Here is a 27,545-nt window from a genome sequence, read left to right on the forward strand (position 1 = left end):
GACCGATACCGACAGCAACAGCGCGAACGAGAAGTACGAGTACAACAAGTATCTGTATGTGAACTTGAGAGCAGCAGAGAGCAGTGAGAGGCAGCAGAATGTGTGTATGTATGTTTATGCATCGAAGAAAAGAAATCAAAGCCAAATGCTGAGCGTAAAGATTGAGAGTGAGAGAGGGAGAGCGCGCACATTGCGTTGGAGCTGATCGCGTGAGTAGCTTTTGCAGTTGGAGGAGCTGCGCAGGCGATATATGTATATCAATTGGAGTTGGAGTTGGGGGAAAGTTTATTTTAAAGTTTTAATTGGTTATAGAAAATATCCTACACTGAAGTTGCAGATATTTTTACCATATTTGAGGAACACTAAATTTCTGCTGTGCTTTAATTCCTATTACTAGGGAGGTGTGTTTGCATACTTTCACTAGAATCAAATCCTCTAATTAAAAGCAACACCCTCCACCCACACCCTATTGATGGAAAAATGTTCATCTATTCGGCTTTTAAAACATTTCGTGTACCAGTAGCCCAGCTTTGATGGCACTTTGTTGATAACTGGCAAACATGGAGGCTACAGCTACTCAATGGAGGAAAAAATCTGGGATAACTCTTCTCTTCTGGCTATTCAATCATTGACCGTGCCCCTGCGGCAAAGCCTTGCCCACTCCAGCTGTGCCGGGGGGAAGCGAAGTCATTCTCTGCATCCCACACGCAGCTTAACTTTGCTGAGACCCCGGCACACACAAGTACACAAAAACACACAGGCACACGCACACGTACATGCGGAGCACGGTGTACGGTATACGGTATACGGGGTGTACGGTTCTTGTTCCTTGGCTCACTTGATGAGCTTATATTCATCCTAGTATGAGAATTTTTTCTCTCTTCTGCTTCTGCTTTTGGTAATTGTAATTGCGTTTTGCCCCAGCTACGGCCCAGCCATGCGCTCCCAGTAGCTTCACTATCAATTAGCTGGTTGTAGTCTTTGGGGGAGGGAGAGTCAAATCACGGCATGCCCAGAGGGGGAGCCACAGAGCGACCATATTAACAGCAATGTGGAACGACAGGGACGGGGGTTCGGGGGTGCTCTATTTTACCTTCTTTGCAAATTGCTGTTGAACTGCAGGCTGATGGGTTCTGTTACACCTGGAGGAGCCGCACTTGGATCACTGTTTAGCACTTTAACTCGAACTTTAATGCGCGAAATGCACTCGTTTGGGTTCGGTGGTTGGATTGTATGTATTTATATTTGTGTTTCTGTGTGGTGGGGTTGTATTGTAAATCAAATCACAATTGCGATACAAAAATCAACGTGGATTTCATTGAGGGGCGAGCGACGCGTCGTCGGTAGCAGCAGCGCCACGGGAACAAGCCAGAATTGTTTTCCCACTGGAAGCGTGCTGCCTGCCGATTTTGGTTTAGCTTTTCGCTTTTGCTTTTACTTTTGGCTCTGGTGTTGGTGTTGGTGTTGGTGTTGGTTCTGGTTCTGCCTGATGTGGCGATAGATAGACACGATGTGGCCCAGTCAGTTAGCCAAGTGCCCAGTGGCTCCAAAATAACAGCGGGGGAAAAACCTGTGCCAGTGCCACTGGCTGTTTGCCTGTTTGCCCTGCCTGTGCGTGTGTGTATCTGTATCTATATCTATATCTATATAGTCGCACAAACGTTACAACTGCGAGCTGCGTGCTGCGAGTGCTGCGGGTACACGAGTATCTATCAATTCTGCCAAAACTGAACTAAACTCTCAAGTGTGCAAAAAATTCTACATAAGTCGAGTGCTGCTCTGTCCCCGTCGTCGTTGTCGTTGTCGTTGTCGTCCTCGTGCCACCCGAGCGCTTATGTTGAGCAGCAGCAACAGCAGCAGGAGACGCTTCCCCGCTGCTGCGGCCAACGAATACAAACAAAAGCATGCTTGTTGCATGCCCGCAAAATGTTGAGATACAAAACGGTGGGGGATACCATACCTGTATGTGTGTGTTGGAGAGCTTTCTGATAAGGGTGAATTTGAATTTGTTCTCCCCACACAGCCACCAAGCATCAGCCCACCGTTGGAGGGATGAATAATATATTTGGGTACATATTCCTGCTGCTGCTCCTTGCCTGTTCCCCGCTGAACAGTAGGCAACATTTTCCGCTGCTGCAGATGTTGCTAATGCGCAAGCGTCGCTGTCGCTGTCGCTGCCTGCCTGCTGCTGCTGCCTGCAGTGCTGAGCTTTTATGCTCAGCAACATTCTCTGGGACAACTGTTGCTTTGCTGACAGAAGCGTTTGAGGTTCGAGGCGAGCTAGGTACATACATAAACACATGCATGAGAGCTTCCCTCCCCCCCTGCGCATCCAGCGTGTGTACTAAAAAGCCACACAATTGTTGTATTAAACAGGCGATGCCATGAGTGTGTGTCCCGTACACATGTTTGTCTCTGCCGCTCGTGCTCGTGTCTCGGGTCTCGTGCGTCTTCTGCCATGTTCGTGCTCGTGCTCGGCTGCTTCGCTCCGCTCTCACCCCCCACCAACATCAGCTGGGTAATTTTACATTTCTTTTTTAAAGCTTAGTTTGTATTGGTAAATAATAGAGGTTACTTCCCGCTCTGCACCAAAAAGGGCAAACCGCTATTGTACTTTATGTACCTCATGCTGGTGGGGGGGGGGCTGGCACGCCATTGAGGGTTGGAGTTCGGGCTGTGGATGGATGGATACGTCCTGTATCTTGTGCACATTATATAAAATTTATAAATACTTTTAAGCGCCGCTGCCTGTCAAGGTGCGTGTGTGGTGTGTGTTCCCCTCCCCAGTACAGGTGTTTGTGTGTTTTGTGCGTGGCTCTGTGGGCGATTTGGTTCGGGGTTTTGGCTTGGCTTTTGGGTGGCCCTAGGCCGGGGCCGATTGGATGCCAACTTTATTACTGTATTATTGTCCTTTAATTTGAGCAGCGACATCAATATACATTTACATACATATTTGTGTATGCAGCATCCATAAATACATACATTTTCCTGCCGCTTTTCCTGCGCTTTCTTCCATTCCTTCGAGCTAATTTCCGTAATGTTTTCCATGCCCCATGCCACATTGCTCCCCTGCTCCTCTCCGGCCCACAATCTACTCGTATTAACGATTTATGGCGGGTCCGCGGGTCCTGATTAGTTCGGTAACTCGAGATGTAACACATTCCAGCACGTGACCTGAAATCCCCTGGGCTCTGTTTTTTCTTTTTACTTGCCTGTCAGCGGCTTCCTGTTGATGTAATCTGCAACAAGTTGTTGCCTTTATTTATTTATTCGTAGCTAATTGAATGCCCAAAAACCAGCAGTCTGGTTGCCCGATGACAGGCATAACCAAGGACCTCACTCTCATTGCAGCGGATATTTAATTAAATGTGAATTCCGTACAAATTGCAGCCGCAAAGTGGACTTCAAACGGGTTTCGAATTCCCCCACAAAGCCACAATAATTTCCATAATATAAATTTCATATAAATTTCTGTTGTTTTGTCATTAAATGGCGTCTCAGAAATGTCCAAAGGGTCCATTAAGAGAATGGCCTTTCGCTGAATTTCGCTAACTTTTGATGCATTTCGATGACTCCCGATACATTTCGATACATTTTAGATAACTTTTTGAAGCGTTCAATCAAAGGAGACCACTGTTGGTACTTCCAGAGCAGAGTACAAGTTGTGGAGTAGTTGCAGTAGTAGCTGAAGTGAAAGCAACAACCTCTCTGGCCTTAAGCTTTATCCGTTTATGGCCCATGGTTCTAAAGCCACTTGCCACTTACCGAGGCCCATTGCCGGGGCATAACAAAGTTGCGTCCGTAAGTCATTATGCCGATGGTCCAGCAGAGAGGAGGATGCCTGCCGCCGCACACCATCATTATGCATTAATGTAGTTAGCACCCGAGACCTCACCTGGGCCTGCGTGCCTCCTGCCTCCTGCCTCCTGCCTCCTGCGCCACCATTTACAGCTGTCTGACTGACTGGTCCTCTGGGCGAGAACAATTTCACGGATCCATTGTTTTGAACAACATTTGCTTTTCATCACTTTGTTTGGTGTGCATTTTGTGGGTTTCGCCCGCAAGAGGAGAGGGGCTGAGGACGATGATGATAATCTACGGCCCCTTCTGTGTGTTTATGACTTTTTTGCCTTGTGAAAATTGAAGCCAGCCACAAAAACATAAAGGGCAAATATTTCTTTTGTTTTATAACAGAAGGAAGGAACAGCCATGGCAATGCTCCTTTGAGTGCCAGTGCCTCCCATGTTGTTTGCCCTTGCCACTTCGATGCCTCGGGCATCCCCTCCACTTGTGGTAGCACCCGCTGCTTGGGGGGTCTATTAATTAGTCCTCGAGCCACCACGAACGCGTATTGCAAACTAAAATTAAATGGATTTATTATTCAATAAATTGAACGCCTTATGCTTATGAATATATGTCCAAATGTTCGGCTACGTTCTGCTTGGCTTTTGGAGGGCGCAGCTTCAAGGTAAGCGGGGGGAGGTGTGGTGGCCAAGAGCGCAATTTAATTTTACGACAAATACATTTATAATTATTACTTTTGTTTAGGCGCTACGTCTAAAAATATGTCTACGATGATGATGTTGATGCTGCGTACTCAATGTGGTCATAATGGTTTATGAATGTGTGCTTATAATTATGTAAATATATATAAGTATATATATAGATGTGTGTGTGTGTGTGTGTGTGTGTGTTACATATTGATTTGATATGTACAGAAGAAGCTTTCAAGCCCTAACACAAAATAATAATAATAATCATAATAATGATTTAAGGTTGAATGGCTAAAAACAAAACTGATTTCTGGTTAGCCTATGTGTGTGTGTGTGTGTGTGTGTGTGTGTTGCTTATGTGTAGGAATCTATCAGTAACTACATACAATCAATGCTCGCTCGCCCCAGCTTGTGTCTTTTATGCAAAATGTGGAAATTGAACAGACATGTACAGCCATATACACATATCTATATCCATATATCCATATATATATCTTATGTATCTGTTATGTATGCTATTTATATATGATCTGCGGCTAGTCTTGGTGCGGGTACATAAATAAAAACCTTTGATTCGAACCACTTCGATTCGTTTCTGCCTCTTGTTACGACCGAACAATGGGATGCATTATTTCCATCTTACAATATCTCACATCTATTCTACTGCTCTGTCGCTGCATGTGTGTGTGTGTGTGTGTGTATATACATATATGTAGGTTGCTGTTTGATGCATCTGTGTGTGTGTGTGTGAGTTTTACTTCTTTTTGTATTTTTCTGAAAAATATGACTTTGGTATTCCTCTCTCGATACTTTTCCCCTGGCTGGCCTACGAACTGAGCACCGCATCCTTCAGCAGGGACATACCCACACCGCCACCCACTCCCACAGTCCCCCCACCATTCACAATGGCAGCAGCACTGGTGTCCATATCCTGGTCTGTCTCCTCGTTGGCTTCTTCTTTGACTGGCGAACGTTGAGGCTCGTCGTCGACGGCATGCGACGCTTGCTCTTCCTGCTCCTCCTCCTCCTCCTCGTCGTCCTCATCGGCCGCTGGCTCGGCGCATGGCGATCCCGTTCTGGTCTCCGCCTGGCTGGGGATGGGAGCGTTCGCCACTAGGACACCCGAGTACTTGATGCCATTCAGCTCCAGATTAACAACGAGCTGCTGTTCTCCGTTCTCGCTAGTGCCTAAAAGGGAAAGGCAATTTATTTACATCTATGTACTTGGGGGGGGGGGGGGGATTGTCAGTCGAAGTACTCACCATTCCTGGCCACCTGGAACTGCATGCCCGAGAGCAGACTGAGCGTGTCCAGGGGATTCATTTTGGAGCTGCCGCCACACTTCTCCTCCCCAGGCTGATCCTTGCCGCTGGCCTGGTTGGACGCCTTGCCGCCGCTCTTCTTCTTCGTGGACACGGGCGAACTGTGGCGATGGCCCACGGAGGCTGTGGTGGTGGATGTGCTGGGCGAGTTCTCAATGGCCGAATCATCCGACTTGTCCAGCTGATGGCTCTGATGATGATGATGATGATGGTGGTGTCCGTTCATCTGCTGAACCTCACCATCGTCGTGCATGGACGAGGAATTGCCCGTGGTGTTGTGCTCTGCATGGCCGTACTCGTCCTCGGGCTCACCCTCGGAGGTGGCGTCCTGCTGGTGCCCGTGTCCATGGCCGCTGTTCGCCTGATGATGGAAGCCCGCTGCTGCCGCCACGGCGGCCATGTTGTGTGGATTTAGATAGAAATTGGCGGGAAAGCCGGGCGGCAGGAGGCTGCTGCCCCCTCGCTTGGCCGGCGGTGGGTGATGCGGTCCATCGTCCTGCTCCACGGGCTCTGGCGTTGGCTCCCGTTCGCGTTCTCTTTTGATGTTTGTGAGATTCGGTGGTGAGTCGGAGAGGTTCAGGGCTTCGCTGTAAAGGGCGAATGTAAAAGTGTTATATGCGGTTGCTGTCTTGGCTGAGGGTTTGCAATATGTCAAACAGATGGCGCTAGTACTGTCAGCCACATGGAGTGTAGATGGCGACACACTGCACTTATTCGATTTTCGCTCTTACCGTTGCTGTGGTGAGGTGTGTGCCGATCCTGGTGGACTGTTGTTGTTGTGGTACATGTGCCACAGTGCCACCTGTGCGCTAAGCGCATCGTGCTTGCTTATGTCCGGACTCTGTGATCGCTGCCGCTGCTGCTGCTGTTGCTGCTGAAGGAGATGCTGCTGCTGCTGCTGCTGGTGCTGATGCTGCTGTGACGGCGTCTGCTGCTGCTGCTGCTGCTGCTGCTGCTGCTGCTGGTGCTGATGCTGATGGTGGGGATGTGTGGCGCCCAGGACTGGCGTCATGCCCTGCTCCTTCTTGGCCTGAATCAGCTGCAGATACTCCATCATGCGGCTCTCGATCTCCTGCTTGACGAGATTGGGCATCTGGCCGAAACCCGGCGCACCCATCAGTCGATGATGTGCGGCCGCTGCGGCGGCTGCCGCCTGCGCCTGCTGATTGTTGGCCACCGCCGCATGTGTGACCAGAGCCAGTGGCGACATCTGCTGCATGCCACCCGGCAGCGAAGGCCGCGAAATGGGCGTCTGTCCAAGCAGTGGAAGATTAGCAAAAGAAGGAGCAGAAGCTGCATCCCGAGCACTCACCAGTGGCATCTGATTGTGCATGGCCTCGTACTGGCCGTAGCTGGAGCGGCGTCCTTCCCGCCGATTGCCATCGATGGCCGCCTGCAGCTCGGCCGGTGTGCTCAGGTTCTTCTTCTCGCACTCGTACGGATACAGATACTTCATGTATCTGCAAGATGCATAAAATTATTAATAAGCTACGCAAACAAGGGACCAAACAGGCAAGGGTGCAGGGCGTGGACACTCGAAACTTCAGGCTGATGTTGTACGTTGTTGTCCTGTCGTGCATTTAACTTGAATTATCGTGTAAATACGAAAGCGACAGGCAAACAAATCGCAAACGAGAGAGAGCAACAGAGCAACAGAGCAACAGGTAGAGCGGGAGAGCGGGAGAGAGAGTCTGCTGATCGATTGCCGCTTGATCGGGAAGGACAGGGTGCGGGTAGGGGAACTGCTGCACTGTTTGATTCTCCGTTTTCTGTTTGCCCCCTCTCATCGCTGTGTGTTTGTGCTTGTGTTTGTCTTGGGCATAGTTGCCAGCCAGACTGGGTTGTCCACTTACTGTGTCCGCAGTGTGAACGCCGCACTGGTGATGCTCGACGGCAGATGCAGTCCCTTGATGATCTCCTGCCACAGCTTCTTGTTGATGACATCGACGAGGCCGCCGCGTGCAATCACCAGATTGTACAGCTCATACAAATCCAGCACGGACTTGGCCATAATGGGCAGCCGATTGATGGGCGTGCCTGCAAAATAATAAGAGCTACAGTCGGGGAGATTCCTTCGATTTGTTTGGTTTTGCGCACTAAAAAGTTGTTCCTTGCACTTGTAAAATGTTTCCAGTGCGCTCGTTAAATGCACCAATAAGCAAAACACGATTAAAATATCCATAAAATAGATTTATCTGCACAATGGAGCAGATACATATTTGCCCCGCTCTTCTCCACACATTGGGCATCGATCACGAACCAATTAACACTTGTGGCCCCCGTCCAGCTGGCTCACAAAGAGTGCACACCGAAGCCTATAAAATCCGAAATGAATCCTAATTGTTGCTCGATTCCTCCACTGCCTTTGCATACAGCTAGGTATTTATGTATTATGTATGTATTTATGTTTGGCTGCACATGTTTGTACATTTGTTGATCTGTTTATGGCGGCTAATCATCATCATCATCATCTCATCCTCATTCACATTCAACACACAAAGGGGAAATCCCCTTGCTCTTTAGCTCCGGTTCAGATATTCGTTTTCTTCACTGTGTTCCACTCCCATCTGCTGATGTACTCCCCGCTCCAAGTGTAGCGCATTTAGCATATAAAAGAGGAAATCAACTTGCATAATTGCTGCCTGAATTTGTATAAAACAAGAGGCACTGCCTTGGTTTTTTACGATCCCCCAAATACAATATCAAGCCAGGGAAATGAATGCTGCATGTGGCAGAGTGCTGCCCCAGGAATGGATCGATGGTTCGATTGAGTTTAGACTTGCTCTTGCCATTGCTCTTTTATGAGCCCGAGAGGAATCAATCAAACTCGTTGATGGACGTGTTGATTGAATGAAAATACGTTTTGTTTTTTGTTTTTATGCATATAAACAAAATTGGGCGCGTGAGGCGGGCCTACGACTTCGGATCAAAAGGGATACAACATAAATGAAGAGCTGGCTAAGCAAAAAAGTTGATTGGAACACACGAGCCACACGGCACACACACACACAGAGCAACAAAAAAATGTACACATAATCAATGGGGCAATTTAATGATTAACTTTTGCTGCCTGCCTGCCGGCCTGCCGGCCGGCACTCGCCTCGAATCGAGCGATCATTAAACTCTCTCGGGGACTCATAGTCAGTCGATCGGTGGTCGCCTTGGGGTCTGGACTTGAACTCCTCTCCTGGAATCTGTGGGGGGGGGATTCAGATTCAGATTCCGAATCCGATTCCAATTCCGAACTGCACCACTGACACGCACATGCCAGCCAGCCAGCCGACTTATTATTATTTTTCTTGGCAAACTTTTTCTCTGCTTTCAGGCAAAAGCAAAAACTCTTTCAGGCAGCATTTATTTATTTATCCGTGTGTGTGTGTGTGTGTGCATTTGTTTTGCTAGTTGTCAGGCAGTTTTGAATGGAAATTAAAGGAAATTTGATCGAGTCTGGAAATCATAACGCCAGCGCGGAGCACACAGGGGAGAGCCACCAACCGATCTGCCATGCTGCCAGAGTAGGATGTGGCTCCTGCCAGAAATAGCGTCAGCGTTGATAAGTGATTGACGTCTTTTAATTAAGAATTGCGCCGCCCCTGCCGCCCCTGCCACCCCGTCTGGGGGCTCTTCAGCCACAGTCCACCCAATCCGTTCCCATGCCACAATTTTACCCGCTAGTTAGTTGTACAATATCATTTGGCCATGGACATACATTGTAGAGCTGCCGGGAGCTCACTCTTTTTTTTCTTTCGCTTTTCTTTTCTTTGCTTTTTGTTGGCCCAGAAGTGAGTCGCATTTTCGGCGCTTCCTTCTCATGGCAGACGACACTTTAGACAGTCGGTTCGTGGTTCTGTGGCAGTGCCCCCAGGCTGCCTCATGGTTCGCTGTGGCTGAGGCATGCATATGTCAAAACTTGAACGCATGTGACAGATTAAAATCCATTAAGTTGTCAAGCACTAGAGATGCTCTACAAACACACACACAGACACACTTAGGCATGTAGATTTGTGGATCTTGTATTAAAATTAGATAAAATAAATAAATAAATAATTGCAAGCTGCGGCTTAGACTCTGCTCTCGCCTCCAGTAACGACTGAGAGATGCTCTTTTGGCACAGCAACAAGTGGACTTCCCTTTGGCTTAGCTGCTACTGCTGCTGCTGCAAACTCTATGCATGTCCTGTGCATGATGCCGCTATATAACTGCTTCAACTTAAGCTGCCTCTGGGCAACCCTTGCCTGCCCATAAAGCGCATCGTCTGTGTACGCTATATGCAAATACAAACAAATTTAATGCACTCTCAAGACGTCAGTCAGTCAGGCGATTGCAACAAACACTCGAAGCACACAGAGCACACAGGGCAGCACGAGAATTGTGCACCCAAAAGGACGCTCGGGGAACAGCCAATTGAGTTTATAAAGCGAGTACAGTCACGGCAAGCTACCAGCTGCGTGTGGCTTAATGCTCATAATTAATGACAAGAGTACAGGAAAGCGCATTGCATAGGCATTTGCCTTCGAAATTTATGTACCAATATGCTCTACCCCTTTCCCATCACTAAGGTACTCGCTGTGTGTGTGAGATTTGGACAGTAATTTGAAGTGACAAAGTGACAAAAAGTCTCTTGCTGGCTCTTTCTCTAGAATTTCTGCATACTTTAATGGCTCTGCGCAGCTTCAAAATCAAACGTCAAAGTGCCGAGCAATTGATTCAATTAACATAATTTGAGTGAGGCCCAAAAACACTTGGCTGGCTGAGTCAGCAGCAATTCGTCAGGCGAGGAATATGCAAATGTAGAACCACAAGCCACAAGCTGGATAACTTTTACCATTCCCCCAGCCATGGCCCCGCAGTTTGTCTTACAACTTACCGCGCTTTTGCATAAACGAGAACAAATCATCGAGGAACTCCTTGCGCTTGGGATCGTCATTGATTTCATAGAGCTGCAAAAAGAACAGAGCGGTGAGCAAACAATAAATAATGGTGCTATAATAACCTTATAATATGCTCACACAATGCGCACAATGCCACAATGGGTGGCAGCAGCAACATCAACGAACAACTTGACTCTGTTGGCCAATGATTTGACACAAAATGGCGCTTGGCCCCGTCGCCGCTTTTGCCCTTTTGTTTGGCAGAACAATAGATGGATGTAGATGTGCATGTAGATGTGCATGTAGATGTAGTTGCTGTTGTTGTTGTTGCTGTTGTTGCTGATGTGTGGGGATGATGACAGGGGCGCGTGTTGCGCTTCGACCTCTCTCGCTCACTCGCTCTCTTGGTGGCTTTGGGGGTTGCTTGCTTGTTAGAGAGAGAGAAATACCTTCCCCTGGGTGAACGGGAATGCCACGAGTGGCATTCGGGGGGAAGAAAAGGGAACAGGGAATAAGTGTGCGAGAGAGCACAATGGATAATTAGGTGACAAAGATAGGGCCACAGATGCAGATACGACAGTTAGATGGAAATACATAATAAATATGTACATAAATACATAAATGTATGTACCATTCTGTATTCTCTATTCATTATTATTTATCATCTAGGCAATGCTGTTGCTCTCCCGAGGCTCATGCTTTGACCTTTGCCACCAGGAACCAAGCAACCAGCCGACCGACGGGCTAAAGGAAAGCCTTCAAACTAGCCAAAGCTACAGGACTGTGTAGAGTGTGGAGTGTGGTGTACGAGTATGTTCAAAATTAATGACAACATCGGAGTGAACTCATCAAATTCGGAATTCATCATACTTTCCGCCTACTGCAGCAGCAGCAGCAGCAGCAGCAGCAGCAGATACAGATACAGAGAGACATGAGCTGCAGAGACCTGGGAGTCGCTCTCCTCCTTGGTGCACATTCTAAGTCAATGCGAATGATGAACTGCCTCCTCCTTCCTGCACCCCTGCACCCCTGTACCCTGCGTCCCCCTGCACTTCGCGCAAATGATTTAAAACCAAGTCAGCCCTGGCACACAGACTGCGGCTCTGACGAGTCGAGACGCAACAACAACAACAACAACAACAAATATGCAGGCTGGGGTTTATTTTTTATGATGCACGACGCCCACAAGAGGCTGCTATGGGAGCAGGCAGCAGACATATGTACGTACATATGTATACATACATATTTACACACATTTCTACATGCATTTACATTTATTCCCTAATACTTCTTTGTGTTCGGAAAGCACAAACACACACAGAAAGGTTATTGAAAGATCCCTTTTTGGTGGCACTCAAATTCACTTTTAACTGGGAACATTTTGGGGGAGATTTCTGTGTCTGTGGGGGTTTTGGTGGGGTTAGCTACCTCCTGTATTTGGTCTTCCGAAATGAGCATTTTGCTGGCACTTGTTGAACCGCTTGTCGTGTGCGTTTGCTCGTTCCTTCTTTCACTTGTTTGTTGCTAAATTCCAGAGCGCTGCGTAGACAATTTCGATGCTTAGTTATTCCACACGCGAGAGAGAGAGCGAGTCATTGATCAACGCGACGATGCAACGCCATCAAAGGTCGTTTATCAACTAAAAATATGGCAGGAGTCTCGATTGAGAGCTGCGGCCACGATGCTGCATTTACACACACACACAAGTATCTGTGTGTGTGTGTGTGTGTGTGTGTGTGTGTGTGTGTGTGTGTCTGTGTGTGTCTGCCTGCCTGCGTGTCTGGGGTATTTGTATTAATAATCATAAAATGAAGTCCCGCTTTTCCACAAGACACAAGGGTTGCTGCTGCTGCTGGAAAACCTGCCACCGATCCGATCCGATCCGATCCCTGGACTTGCATCACAGCAGCAGCCGCCGAGCGTCCGTTTGTATCTCACAAATCCGCAGGCAATAAAGCAATAAAGCGGAAAAATACATGAATACTATTACTACCCTAAGCCCAGCAGTTTTTGTAGACCAATCATAATCGTTTTTATAACTATCGAAGCTGAAGCCGCTGCCTCTGCCGCTGCCGCCGCTGCTGCTGCTGCTGCTGCTGCATGTCCTGCCCAACATGTGTTTTGTGTCCTTTTGGGTTTGGGTTATAAAAATAATCTCTCACTTATTTGTCGCCTGAACTTAGTACCTAGTCCAAGCAACCCAAATCCCTCGCTAGACTGCTTGAAATTTGAATCCTTGATTCTGGGAATTCGACGACAAAAATCCATTTTTCGCCAGCAGATCAATTTTTGGTTGCCTGCCCACTGTTCGTGTGTGTGTGTGTGTGTGGGTGTAATTTATAACCATCAGATACAGATGCGGATACAGGCCAAAAGTACATTAAATTTGATATTCGTCGGGTTCCCGTTTGCACTTCATAAGTGTTGGTTGTCCTGCTGCTGCATATCGAGCGCATAATTTGTACGCTTCCACTTACACTTATATGTAGATACTGTATCTGTATCTGTAGCTGTAGCTGCATCTGCAGGTTGCTTGCATATTTATTCAAGAATTTCACACTCATTCAAGTGAAATGTGTTCAACAGATTGTTTGCTGCTGCCGCTTCGAAGTTAATGAACAAAGCTTTCAATTTGGGGATACTTGATGTGCCTTTTGGACAGTTCGTTCAAGTTTCAGGGAACGTAAAGGAAAGGGAAAGGCAGCTCTAATTTATATAGAATTCTACATCAACTTCATTAACCACCAATCCACCTCACATTTAGAACGTTTCTTTGACTCTAATCCAACTGCAATGACTAAGATTTCCCCCAACTAATTACTGCAGATTGAAAGGAAATTCCACTAGAGAGAGAGACGAACAATATTTGTACAGAATTAAAGTACAAAGAAATAAAAAGAATTAAAAATAATATTGGGAAATGCTTCAGGGGTCCGTCTCTATAATTAAACATAATTATTCAGTATGTACAGCAGATAATTGACATTGATTAATGAGAGCAGCGCAGAGCAGCGCACGGCACAAAACTAAATAATATTCATTTTAGTACAAGCCATGAAGCAGGCGAAAAATGTACCAAAAATAATATTTTTTTGTTGTCTTCGTGGTCGTCGTCTGCGGATGGATGGATGGATGGATGGATGGAAGAGATAGATACGAGATAGATAGATGGATGGTTGGATGAATGGGGACGGGATGGATAGATGGCTGACTGACGGATGCCGCAAAGCACAGAGCACAGAGCACCGAGCACCGAGGCACACGGCTAAAAATCAGAGCAGAATCTGACTTTGGGGGAAAGGCAATGGCGCAGATGGCGAGTGTGTTTGTGTATCTGTGTGAATTCTCTTACAAAATGGCTCTTCATAGTTCGCCTCTTGTTCAATTAACATAATTAACATTTCGCTTTATTTCATTTCGCTTTTTTTTCACAATTAATGCAGGCAGGTAGGCCATTTTGGATCACAGCTTCAAGGGATCTTGCGCCCAACACCTCAGCCAGAGACTCAGCTAGTGCCCGCGGGGGAGGTGGCAGGCGGGCAGAGGCAGAGGCAGAGACTCTCAGCCGGTTTCAGCATCATCATCATTCAAGGCTTAGCCCCACACACAGCACACAACACACAACACAACACATCACACACGGTGTAAGCGAAGGTGTTAAGCGTGAAGCGTAGATACAGATACGGACAGATGCGGACAGATACGGACAGCGATACACCGAGAGAGAGAGAGAGAGAGAGATACATACATAAGTATCTTTTTGCAGTGCATTGCGAGGGTCAAAGTTTTTATAGTGCATAGAGAATGCGGGCTATCCGTTTGATGGATAGCTCCTCGCTGCCTCTACCTCTGCTCGTGTATCTGGCAAAGGGTCGGACTGTGTCTGTGTGTGTGTGCATTTAAAGTTAATCGAAATTTGGTTTTTATGGCCAGCCCGAGCCCGAGCCCGAGCCAGCGCTCGTAGCTCGAGCTCGAGCTCGAGCCAAAAGCTGTTGTGGTTCACACGGCGCATTTTTGGCAACCACAATTTAATGACCAAAATATTGTGCACTTCCCTGGGTTCAACACATCAGGCAACAGCTAAGAGCGACCCCAAAAAAGGGGCACAAGATGCGCACAAGAATTCTTCGAGCCTAATTGCTCGTCTTGGTCAGCATCTGGACCGGACTGGACACAGCCACGTGATAAGGCAGCAGGGGGAAGTGAGTAAGTGAGAAGTGAGGGTTAAACTAGCTATTTTCTCACCAAATTAACGCCCTTAAGAGATGAGGCTTCATTAATTGCTCAATTGCAAACCGGAACTATCGAGTGGAACGCCTCAAAGCAGCGCAAAAGCAACGGACAGCAGAGCAGCGGCAAGCAGTGCCAGAGCCAAGCAGCGCCAAGCAGGCCAAAACTGGACCCTGTGGCTGCTGTCTGCTGGCTGCCTGCCTTTGAACTGGTTCAGCCTGGAGAAGATGCTGCTGCCGCTGTGCTGCTCCTTGCTTCAGCTCACAGCTCACAGCTCACAGCTTGGCTCCTGCCTGTCCTCGTTGCGTTTTCTGCTATTAGCCGTTAATTGATAGTTCTTTTCTGTGCCTGCATCTTGTTTACACAGAGAGGGGAGTACGAATGGGTCTTAGATTGTGCTTGGTACACTAACCTGTCTGACTTGTTTGTATTGCTCCTCGAAGCTCCATCCATTATTTTGCTGCGACGAATTCGATGCCTCGCTGGACGTCGATGAGTTCGATGCGGAATTGGCTGCAAAGTGGCGGGCTGAGTGCAACAGTTAAACACAATGGAGAGGTGCCCCTCGACACGATACCAACCTTCTTTGCCGCCTCCGCCTCCGCCGCCTCCGCCGCCGCCTGCCACAGCTGTGGGCGATGCAAACGAAAAGGGATGTCCACCAGCGTTGCCGTTGCCGTTGCCTCCTCCAGGTCCTGCGCCTCCTCCTCCTCCTCCTCCACCACCGCTGCTGCTGCTGTTGTGGCTGGAGTGACTGCCTCCATTGGTGGCTGCTGCTGCATTGCTGCCCGTAGCTGGTGTCGCGACACCCCCACCATTGTAGCTGCCACCATTGCTGGCGGTGGGCGCCGCTGCCACATGGCCAAAGGAGGCAGCCGCCGCGGCTGCAGCCACCGAATTGTGTGGCAGTGTGAAGCCCGCGCTAATTGTCGTGGGCAGCATATTGGCCCCGAAGGCAGCGGCATGTGCCGCGGCTGCATAGTCCTGTTCCTGCAAAGAGGCAAAGAGGGGCCAAGGGTTAGCCACTGATTCAGGCTGCTGCCCGCCTGCTCCGCTCACCATTAGTCCCACCTTCATGTCGCGCACCTGCATCTTTAGCTTCTCCAGCACGTCGCTGTGCTGCAGACTTGGAATGCTGTGTAGTCCCCCGATGCCCATGAAGCTGCCCAGCGCATTGAGCGGATGATTTGGCGGCAACTGGTGATGATGGCTGCAACGATAGAGATTAGAAGTCGCAGCCCTATGGGTGGTGCAGCGTCTGCTACGCACCTCAGCGACAATTCTGTCTGCTGCTCGGGACTGGCAAAGTTGTGGCCGCCGCCTCCTCCGGCCGCTGTGTGACTGAGTCTGGCCGCAATTGCCGCCTTGGCGCTCAGCTGATGATGCTCCCCATCCACGGAGTCGCAGTCGCGCATCTCGTCGTCCGTTCGATCACCATGTGACTGAGGAGAGGGAGGCAGAGGAGTTTTAGTTGTGGATTGAGCTGGGCCGATTGATGGCGGCGCTTATGTCAACAAGCCGCGAGAACGCCCGCTGGGACACGCTAATGGGCAGCGCTTTGTCGATCGAACGATCGAAGGCGGCGGCGAAAACATAATCAGAATCAGAATCGAGAAATCAGAAAGAGATCTTCCTGTGGCGTGGGCAGCACTTAGCAAATGGTCATTGATTTGGCCCCAAGGCACGCCTGGCAAACAATTCAATTGAAAGCAAATGAAGGGGGCACTTCCTTCAGGCATTCAGAGAGGTGGAACAGGGCTACAGCTGAAGAGCTAGATCCAGGGCTACAGCTGTAGAGGGTGACAACAAAGGCAACCACTTAATAAATGAACAATGGCACAGCCACAAAACGGCAATCAGGCAACAGGAGAACAGAGAACACAGTCCAGAGACCCCGGGGGCCCTGGTTCACACTCTCTGCTGCCTCCCGCTGGAAGGGGCAATGTGGAGCCGTGGTCAAAGCGTACTGTGAATGCATTTTCAGCCGTGACTCTTTGCCCAGAAGTGCGCCACGCATGGCCGAGAGTTGCAACTGCAGCAACAGCGACAGCGACAGCGACAGCTCCATCTGCTGCACTGGGCACTCCATCACGGCTTCTTGGTTTTTATGCATTTGGAGAGGTGCAAATTAAGCGCATCTGTGACTGTGTGCAAATCGGGAATTTTCAATTTAAACACAGCCAGAAACGCAGCAGCGTTCCACAAAGTAAGCCAGAGTCAGAGTCCAAGTCCGAGTCTGAGACGCGGTCACAGGTATGAGTACTCCGCGTATGTAGATATGTGTACAACATTTATCGCCTTGCCCCAACGCCAGGCATCCCAAGTGCCAGTTGCCAGTTGCCAGTGTTGTTCGGTGTCGCTTGGGTGTACTCATAAACGCAACCAAAACCAAGGCATAGACAACAGGGAAAAGAGAGTTCTCGGAATTCTTTGAAGTTAGCGCAAAAATGTTGCACACACACCACGTGAAGGGGCAGATACTTGCATTAAGCTTCAAGATACAACAAGTACGAGTACTCCTGGGTGTGTGGCTGTGGCTGTGGCTGAGCGAAATGAGAGCATTATGATCGCCTCTGCCATGGGGGGATGTGGCCTCTTGACTTGCACTGGCTCCAACGATGGCTCAGTGGTTGCCACTGCCACTGCCTCTGCCTCTGCCTCTGCCTCTGCCTCTGTGTGTGTGTATATCAAATTAATGCAAGTTATCGAAGCCATGCGAAATATATGCAAGTCTGCTGGCTGCTGGCTGCCGCCTTCCTCGTTGCGGTTTTCTGCTGTTTCTGTTGCTGTGTGTTGGCCAGGCCCAAACAATTATAATTGTGGTCTGGGCGGGCTTTTGCAGGCCATGCCAACTTGCACCTATAAAATGTCTAATTAATGCACAACGAATTTGTGCCGCTTTTGTGTTGCACGTTGCAAATGGCTGCGAAAATATGGTCGGATGGGAAAATAACAGCGAATGGGGGAAATTATGCTACAAATTTAGTTGGAGTATAAATTATTTGAACTCTGATTTTCAGCGCTTATTTTTCTTGGGAAATTTAAGCGCAAACAATTCCTGGAAAAATATATGAAACTTCATCTGAACATATCGAAGTGCAGTGAGGAGGAGGAGGAGCAGCTGCCGGCTGAACTTTCCTGTGGACTGTGGCCCTGTAATAGGCGACGCATAAATCAGCATGAAGCGATAAGGTGTTCCACTTGGCCAGGCATCAAGTCACATCCAATGGATGGCTGATGCATCGTGGGGGAAAACAGAGCCATAGCTAATGGCTGCACAGCTATGTATGGCGATATGATGGTTGGGGCGGCACATACACCTTAGTTCCATTAATTCTTGCATTGATAAAACGCTACTGTTATCGGCTGTCTCCAAGTGCAGCTACGAGCTGCAGGTGAAGCTTGACTTTTCAGCAAAAAAAGACATTAAATCGCAATTAGAGCTCTCTCTCTCTCTCTGCGCCCACACCCACACCACACTCCATTCCTCCGCTGTACATGTGTCAGATATGGGATACGACAAGCAATACAAATATGTGGGGGATGTGGGACCCGGACGGGGACAATGCAATTTACTGTAATAGCTTTCGATAGACCGCAGAGACGACTATCTGAGTGCAGCAATTTCGAGTGTAGGTAAAATATTTAATTTATTTGCCGTTGACAGTCCCAGCCCCCAGCCTCATATTTTGTATCACTAATTAGTTTACATTACATTTTCGATGGAAGTGTAGCTGGAAATGGAAAATGTATCTCGAATTTATTATCATTGCATTTGCCCCCAGACAAATGCAATTTGCTTAATTTCCATTTGCTGTATAACAATCGGGGAATGTACTAAATTTGTAGGAAGCGGACAGGGAACGGACAGCAGACAACGGACAACGGAAACCCGTGCCGTGCCGTGCCGTGCCGAGCCGTGCCGCATGTGCAACATGCCGTGCTAATTTAAAAGACAAAAGGATGCGCCGCTGCGACCGCTCGGATATCCATAATGTGACAATGACTGTCCGCGAATGGACCGCCGGTAGGAACTCCTCAAGGCAAGCTGTGAAGGGCGCTGCCAGCTAAACAGGATCAGCCGCTGGGCTGCCAACCACCAGCACTGCGGCACAAGGGGCGTTTATTGTGTGAAGGATTAAGATTATGCATTGCCAGGCGATGCATGTGTAGCGGTGGCTGTATCTGTATCTGTATCTGTATCTGCATCTTTGGCTTTGCTTGTGTTTTACAACTGCATTTTCCTCTGTTATTTTTTTGTTTTTAGCTTGAACTGTAAACGAACCAAAGACCTAATGTCCTTATGACTCAAGTGGGTTATCCCAGACGCAGAGACTTCATTTGTGTCTCTTCTCTTTGTTGAGGATCAGCTCGGGGCGTGCTGGCGTCTTAAGTTTATTAGGATTATTGCCGGACATATTCCGACATTAAGCAAATGGCAAGAGGGAATAGGCAATACATTTTTGAGTTATTAAAACCACGGGTTGGGAGCTAGTTAAGCTTGATTTTACTGGGAATATAATTAATTTAAATGAAATGCAAAATTCAGTCCTTTTTTGTCTTTCCCTCCCACTGTGCGCCGTTCCCGCTCTGCCACATGTGCTTCGCACGCATCGCATGTATCTTGTAACCGAATAAAAATGTAAATGTGTATGTATCTATGTACAATATGTAATATAAATAAAAATTGCTCATTTACGCATATACCCCGTGGCGAATTATGTATTTCAACGCGCTGCAAACGACAACAACTACAAGGGGGAAGAGCCACAGAGAGGAGTATAAAAGAAAAAGATGTGAAAGAAGAAAAAGGACAAACAACAACAACAAACATGTGCAGCGTGGTCGCCAGAGATCGTACTCCACCCCGCCACATGCAGCCAGCATTGGGGGCATGGAAATAAAATTAAAATGCAAAACGTATCTGACAGATACACACACACACAGATACACATGGTGCCTGCCTGGTGTGCGTGCGTGCAAACGCGATTTCATTCGCTCGCGCGAGCGTCGGAGCGGAAAAAATAAAGCGAATAAAATATAAAAATGGAAACAACAAAACAGAAAAAGAAACGGCCAACAAAATGCACGCACACTTGGATACTCGCGAGCACACACACACACACACACACACGCAGTGGGAAACGTAATGGCGCTGGGCTGGCGTCCGCGAAAACATATCTGACTGAGAGGCTTACATATGTACGTACGTATGTATACATCACATATGTATGTACGTACGTACATGCCGGCGAGCACACACATGCACACACACTTGCATGCTTACACGCACGCCCATGTAAAGTGAGGCTACAGCCAGACGAAAAGTTTCGCGTAAACAATAAAAACACAAAAAACGAAACCGGTTAAATGTTGGGTGGGGAAAGGGAGAGAGCAAGAGGAGTGCAAAAGGTACGACCAGCAGCAGCAGCAGCAGCAGGAGCGTGAGCGGGAGCAGCAGGAGGAAGAGGATGAGGATGAGGAAAAAACGCAACGGTTAAACACGGAAAAATAGTTGGGCGCTCGGTTCGCGCTGAAACTTCGCTGCTCGCTCGCTGGCTTGCTCTCCTTCTCTTGCGCTCTCTCTCTCTCCATCTATCTCTCTGAAGCCCCGACCACGTCTCCCATTTCGATGTCTGGGGTGGATTCACTGCGTCTAGCTTCGATTGCAGGCGGCAATAATTAAAAACTGCATTATTTTATTGCTTTGGCCAGCCCGCAAAGTCCGCCTGTCTCTGGCCCTGCCCCTAAAAACCGACAGCTTGGAGGACTTGAACTGCTTGGACTGCTCGGACAGACGCAGCAATGTCTGGATATGGCACTCATTGGCAGCAGGGAGGGCAAATGGCTTGTCGCCATCGTCTGCCAAAAATATATTCCCTCTCTTTTATGTTTCCTTTTTATTTTGGTTTTGGGCGTGGAGCGAGCCCATCTAAAGAAAGTTCTGTAAGACTTCACTTTCCATAAGTGATTAATCAGTGGATTGCTTGGCTGTTCTGAGGCGCCGTAGAGGGGTTTGGAGAATTTCTGTACGATGAAAGGTTCCTGCCAGTTGCTGTGTCACTGCCCCACCTTGTATCCCTATACACCTTGGTACATATTCTATTCATATTTTTGCATTCACACTTATTCGTTCGTTCGTTTGGGGCCGTTTTTTTTTGTTTTTTTTTTTTGCTGCCGCTTTTTGTTGCATTTTTGCATTGGCGCAAAAGTTTATCGCGCAATCGGCAGCTGTGCTGGAAAAATCCAATTAACATTTTTATTAGCTATGGTGGGGAATATAATTCATAAATTCATTAAAAACAATACGGCCATGGCAACAACAACAACAACAACAACAAACTACAGCGAAAAGCGAAAAGTATAATAAGTTTACCAATAATAATCATATTTTTTATGAGCACTTTCTGCAGTTGATTTTGCGGTTTTGACATTTGTCGCCAAATGCTTTTTGTTGTTTTTGTGTGTTTTTTATTGCGAAAATTCAATTAAAAACCCATACTCAGTCTGCCACAAATGACGAGACACGGCCACACACACACACCACATGCCCCAGCCCCAGCCCCAGCCGCTGCCCCTGCTCCGCGCCCCACCCTTTTGGGCATAAGTTTTGGCAGTTTCAAGTTTTGCGCCCCCAAAAAGATACTAAAAGCAAAACAAATTTCGTTTGTCATTGCGGTTGAAAGCGCCACCAAGCGGCGTGGAAGTGTCAACCCAATGGAAGGGGCAGCAGCAGGGCCAGCGCAGGGCCTCCCCACTAGATACTTAATCAAATATCTTTCCTGCCACACGCACACACACGCACTCTATAGGTTATTTGGTTATGCAACAACAACAGCATTGGCAAGAAGGCAACGAAGCAGAGGAGCCAGCCACACACAAAAAGAATTTAATAAAAATCGTTGCCTGTCAGCGTACAAGAAGCCAAACAAATTATAACAGGTGCCGTTTGCTGGCGTTGCTGCTGCTCGTCCGACCCAAATGAGTTGGTGGAATGAATGGGCAAAAGACTGGACAGGGGGCGGAGATATATTCAGAGAGCAGGGGAGCAGTAAGTGGCTCAATCTGCAGCATTTTTCCATGCGATCAAGTGTGAAACGGAAGGAGCGACAGGGAACAAATTTTATAAATTCAACAAAAATTCGCTATATCTTGCATTAAAATATTTTCCAAATTCAATTTCCCTCAATTGCTAACACTATCAAACCATTGGAGTGGCAATCCATAAATGAAAACCCGAAATATGTTCCAAAGTGTGAATCCGTGCACCACCAAACGAGCAGTTAACAACCACTGAGATTTTTGTTTGGAGGAGACCCCGCCAACCCCAGGCCCAAAGCCAGCAGCAAACCCCTTCCCTTTCCCTTTCCCTTGCCCCCCTCACACGAAGCCCATGATTTAATGTGGGAACTGTGGCCGGAGCACGTGCAGTGGTCAAAATCACAAGAGGCAAAAGCCAAGAAAAAGAATCGATGGCAAAGCGGCAGACAAAACAGAAGTTCAATTGTCGGTGGGTTCGGGGGAGGGAGAGTCATGTTCGGGACTTGATTTAATTTAAAAACGATTCAAAAATTAAAGACTGCAATTCGACAATAATTTTAAACTCTGCGTTTAACCCAAGTAATTAAAGAGCTGCTCGAATGACGATGGACGGACCAAAAAAGTAATGGGAAATGGGCATCGGGCATCGGGCATTGGGCTTCGGCTTCGGCTTCGGACACATACAGCATCGGCTGGGCCATTGGGCACGACTCGGCGTTGGTTTCATTTGGGAATTTATGACTTTTTGACAGCCCACATTATTGTTTAATCGTGACTTTCGAGTCGAAAATCCGAGAGTAGCCTTAGGATTTGATTTGAATAGAAATACTCGAGTAATGCAACGAGGAGCGGGAATCGTTTTTGGGATCGGATGTGCGAATGACACCAGCATATGTCTGGAGAGTTTTCAGTTTTCGATAAGTTAACTTGATGCTCAGGGGCTAAGGCTTGGGTTAATTAAATACACACCCACATGGGGTGTTGTGTTGGATATGTTGGAATTGTGGAACCAGAACCCCGTTTCTCATCCTTTTGCCCTTCAATTAACACCCGCCGCAAAGAAGAGAATACTGGGACTCCTTCACGGGAATAATGTTTGCACAGCACAACAACCCGTCTATCAGAGGAGTCCGACAGTCAGTCAATCAGTGTATGGCCTGGCCAAAAGCGAGGCTATTAAAAAATATGTAAATAGCCGCATCTCTCTCCGAGTCTCCGAGTCTCCGAGTCCCCGAGTCCCCGAGTGAGTGTACACCGCATAAAGTCTGGCTCATTGTTGATCGAAGCGGCTACAGCCACTGCCGGCACGGCACACTGTCTATTAACAATAATAAAAATGAAAGAAAAACAAAAGGCTGGAAAAAACTAACAAGAGTTTTATTGAATTGAAGAAGAGACACACAGCATCAGCATCGAATGCTGCTGCACAGCCAACAACCAACAGCCAACAGCCAACAGTCACAGTCACATTCACATCTCCACATCCAATGGATACCTGAGTGACTGAAAGGCGAACGGAACGGCGGGACTGAAAGGCAATAAAACCCATTTAATATTCATTTAAGGTACTAACAAATAATGCAAATATTTGAACAATTTATTTACATATGAACGCCATCAAAGAGCTTGGATTGAAAGAGATCTTTCAATTGATGGTAGATGGAAATTGTGAACGAGATCCCACTGATGACGGCAACGCGGCTCAGCTCTGGCTCTGTTTTCTGTCTTCTGTCTCTGCCTCTCGGGCTGTCTGTCCCCCCGAAAACAGATGAATCTATTTGTATTTATGAGTATGTTATGCACTTAGGCCCAATCAATGTGTGAATGTGTGTGTGTTCGTGTTTGTGTGACTGCTTGAGAAATGCGCTGTGTGGTACCATTTAGCATGTCACCTTTTAACGGCTCTCTAACAAATAGAAACGCCAAAAAATACGAGTATCCCCTCTGTGCAGCCCCTCTGTGGTCAATATCAACATTATCTTAACATTATAATTACGCTTTGAATCATTTGCAAACAATTTAACTTGATTTTGCTTGAATTCGTTTTCTGGCTAAGGCCACAACACACAAAAATAACCCAAAACAATAACCAAACAAGAGATCATCATCAAGGTGTAGGAGTTCGACGAAATTTGCTAGCTGCTGCCTGCCGACGGCAAATCAGACCGCAGCCCAAGATCGATTCGACACACCTGTTTGGATACATATGTATGTTTGTATATCCCCCATAGCTTTCTCTGACATCCACTTTATTTCTGATAGAAGATTTTGAGAGATTCTAAAAATGATACTCAAGTTACCAAACCAATCAATTTCTGTGTTTTAATGCATAGATGAAAGCATGAACATTGCGTTAATTTGGATTTGACAAATTTCATCTGGTGAAATATATACCTGGGGACATTTTTGTCAAATAATTGAAAGAGATGTACAGATGGAGACACCCAGACACGAGTCTTTGGCATATTTTTGGCAACGCAGAGCGTTTCCAGATGCTTACTCATCGGAAAGATGAGAGGAGGAAGCAAATATTGAAGCGATCTTTGATTTTATATCAAGAGAAATCAAGCAGATCGAAGAGGAGACGCAAAGACCATTAAGTATGTAAAAGCATTTGTTTACATAAACTTTTTCGTATATTATTTCCATGCCATTTCTTATATTTTACACTCTCTTTATCCCACACAAAACTGACAAACGACACCCCAACTGACTCTCAAACAACATCAGCTCAGTAATTTCATGGAATTCCCTTTCAAATGACATTTCATTTCTTACCAGATCGTCGCCCAAATCGGAATCGCGTTCAATATTGCTATTTGAACGGCCGCTACAGTCCATGGTAGGGTGCACGCGAAGTTGCATTGAAGCCAGCGCAGCTTTTTTGCCCTTTCACTTTGTGGTCCACGAATATTCTGATTCTGATCGAGAGATCAGATCAATGTTCCGATATTTGTTGTTGTCTATATCACAGCAAACTTTCTGTTGTGTTTCTTAGCTTCCTTCTTTTGGCGTTTCTTTCGTCTGTCGTTTGCATTTGTTTCGTACGCGCGAACCGTTATGATCTGCGTTTTGTCGATATCGCTGTCGTCTGTCTCCCACTCTCTGCCTCTGCTGCTGTTCTTGTTGTTTTTGCAGCTCGGCGACAGCAGGCCCAAAAAGAGAGTGCGTTGAAGAACCGTTTGTTCACTTGGTGCAGGCAGCCTTTTGGGCTTTGCTTTCCGCTTGCTTTTTGCTTCTCCTTCTCGTTGTTTGTTTGGTTGCAAATATTTTTCGGCAATCTTTACCGTTGCTTAATGCAATTAACACAAATTATTCTTCTGCTCGGAAGCGGGAACGGGAACAAGGACAGGGGCGGGACACAACACGTAGCACATAACACACACTGCACACTGTTTTCAGGGAGGGCGGGCCGTGATGCGGCCTCTTATTAGTAATATTTAATTGTCATTTATTTATATGTGTTCATCTGCATAATCCCGAACAAGCGCACACCATCCGACCGCCACGACAGAAAAATTCGAATTGGAACCGTGCCGTTGGAAAAAGTCCGCTGCCTCTGCGCTGCCTGTCGCTCACATACACCAATACTTCTGTGGCCCGCTGCGTACGCAAGCGAGTGTGTGTGCGCACCGAGCACTCAACACCCAACACTCAACCGGTTTGCTGTTGCATGGACATTTGTATGCCCTTTTTCCTTTGATTCGGGTCTGGTGTTCCGTTGCCACTCGTTTCGCTCGCTCTCTTGCTGTGCACATGCATGCATGTGTGGGGTTGTATGTGCGCACAATAAACCGACTGACTGCTCATTCGCTCGCTTCGATACCAACACATACACAGCACACAGCACGACCGGCCAGGTGTGTGCTTTGTGCGTACACTAACGAGCAGGGTTGGGTATTGGGACTATTGGGGGAACACAATAGACAAATTCCTATGTCATATGTACACTTTATGGGTAGTGTGTGGTAGTTGGGATACATTTCCATGTGCATTACTCAACCGTGTAGTGCAGTGTTGCTGCTGCCTATGTATTGTGTATCTTTCGATCATGTTTTATACACGATTCAATTGAGCAGCTACGCCCTTTTCATTTGTCGAATATTCGTTGTGTGTTTATCAGAGTCGTATGGGGCGGGGCCTCTGCACAACACATTCACATTTGTGGCTGGCCAAGTACCGTTAATGTGCGGGAGGACGGGGGGGCAGCTGCATGGCGTGGGCGGGGATGGTGGGAAAACAAACGGAAAGCTGATTAATGATTTGCGAGATAAATTGCACTTGTAATGGCCCAAACGGTAGATAGATGGATATACATGGCCATCACCCATCGCCCATCGCCCATCCAGATAGTAAATAATTTCCGTTTCTCGATTTTCACTAATTTGAAATTGATGAAAGGCAGCGCAGTCGAGCAGTCGGCAAGCAGCAGAAAGTATATCAATTTTCGCCTTCTTGTCTGCCATGCTGTGGACGCTGTGGCATGTGCTTCGTTATGGGGAGGCGCAGGCGTGCACCCACCCAACCCCCTCTCTGTAGGGAAACACACCAATGACGAGGCGGCGTCGCAGTCGTAGTCGCAGTCGCAGTCGTCCGACCCCACAGACTTGACTGATGATGAAGTGAGAAAGTAATTAAATACAATTTTAAATGTGACTAATGAGACGCCGTCAAATTCGTGGGGCACTGTGGATGGGGTTGGACTCGGTTTGCACTGTGAGGGGTGGGAATGGGTGCGATCTAGGGGGGGGAAGTTGGACTGCATCCGATACCAGTGCCAAAAACAGTATCTCACAGATACTCACGGCACTCGCACCACAAATTTGTCACTAGTAACTTTCGTTTTTGGAAAACTTCTATTTGTTGTCCAAGTTGTACTCCCCACAATGGAGAGCTACGTGCACGCCTCTGCCACAGGTGAAATTTCGTTGTGTTTAATTCGTGGGATACATAGACATGGCTCAGATACAAGCACAAATATTTGCAAATATTGAACAGGGTAGGGGAGAGGGAAAGGGGGGAACCTCTTTTATTTGTCAACACGTCCATTTCCTGCATTTTGTGTGTTAGCCGAACCAAAAAAAAGCAGGGGAAACCGGGCAAAACACACAGACAGAAATAATGATATATGTACGGAGTACAATTTGAAAATAAATAAATGAGATATGCATAGGAGAGCGAGGGGGGAAACATGGATATGGTGATATTAGTTGGAAGTTGTTATTGTCCAACACATCCGTCGGCGGCCGAGGCTTTTAGACCTCATTAGTTGATGAGTGTATTAAGTGATTTGGGAATTACACTTGGGCATTTGACATGAGGCTCTCCACAGGCTTTACTTTGCCCCGTTTTATCTTATTTCGGGTGTGAACTTCAGCGGAACTAGCATTTGGATGGATATTTTGTATATTTTGGGCACCCTAAGGGGTTGAGTCAGAGCTTTGCGGTGAAGATCTGTGGCCAACATTCGGATGGTCGGGGAAGGGAAGAGGATTGACAAGATTGTATACGTTACTCCCCATAATGATACTCGAAACGCATTAAAGAATAATTCCCCTTCACCTATCCGAAATCCCCTCTGAAATCCA

General features: G+C 47.4%; 1 protein-coding gene across 4 annotated transcripts; it reads right to left on the bottom strand.

Moving 5' to 3' along the window:
• Window positions 1-4,489: 4,489 nt before the first annotated feature.
• On the bottom strand, window positions 4,490-25,485 carry LOC117591979 (protein dead ringer). 4 transcript variants are annotated; one of them, XM_034285428.1, is made up of 11 exons: window positions 24,736-25,485; window positions 16,186-16,358; window positions 15,976-16,126; window positions 15,498-15,906; window positions 15,329-15,429; window positions 10,683-10,755; window positions 7,669-7,852; window positions 7,128-7,275; window positions 6,547-7,067; window positions 5,756-6,402; window positions 4,490-5,681 (listed from the first exon to the last, which is right to left on the bottom strand). In XM_034285428.1, exons 1-11 carry the CDS (start codon window positions 24,820-24,822, stop codon window positions 5,320-5,322), a joined length of 2,856 nt encoding a protein of 951 aa, XP_034141319.1. In that variant the 5' UTR covers window positions 24,823-25,485; the 3' UTR covers window positions 4,490-5,319. The 4 variants fall into 4 exon arrangements, with proteins under 4 accessions (XP_034141319.1, XP_034141310.1, XP_034141327.1 ...); XM_034285419.1 differs by having other exon boundaries at window positions 15,329-15,444; XM_034285436.1 differs by lacking the exons at window positions 15,329-15,429; window positions 15,498-15,906; window positions 15,976-16,126; window positions 16,186-16,358.
• Window positions 25,486-27,545: the final 2,060 nt, after the last annotated feature.

Source organism: Drosophila guanche, unplaced genomic scaffold, assembly GCF_900245975.1.
Source record: "Drosophila guanche unplaced genomic scaffold, DGUA_6, whole genome shotgun sequence".
In the NCBI taxonomy this organism is placed as follows: Eukaryota; Metazoa; Arthropoda; class Insecta; order Diptera; family Drosophilidae; genus Drosophila; species Drosophila guanche.

What these genes read in the sequence shown, in the direction of transcription:
- LOC117591979 (XM_034285419.1), bottom strand. Translation starts at nt 24,822, where the DNA reads ATGCAACTTCGCGTGCACCCTACCATGGACTGTAGCGGCCGTTCAAAT. An exon ending in CAGACAGAATTGTCGCTGAG is followed by an intron (nt 16,127 to 16,185) that starts GTGCGTAGCAGA and finishes CTATCGTTGCAG; the next exon opens with CCATCATCACCAGTTGCCGC. An exon ending in GCGTTCACACTGCGGACACA is followed by an intron (nt 7,276 to 7,668) that starts GTAAGTGGACAA and finishes TGCATCTTGCAG; the next exon opens with ATACATGAAGTATCTGTATC.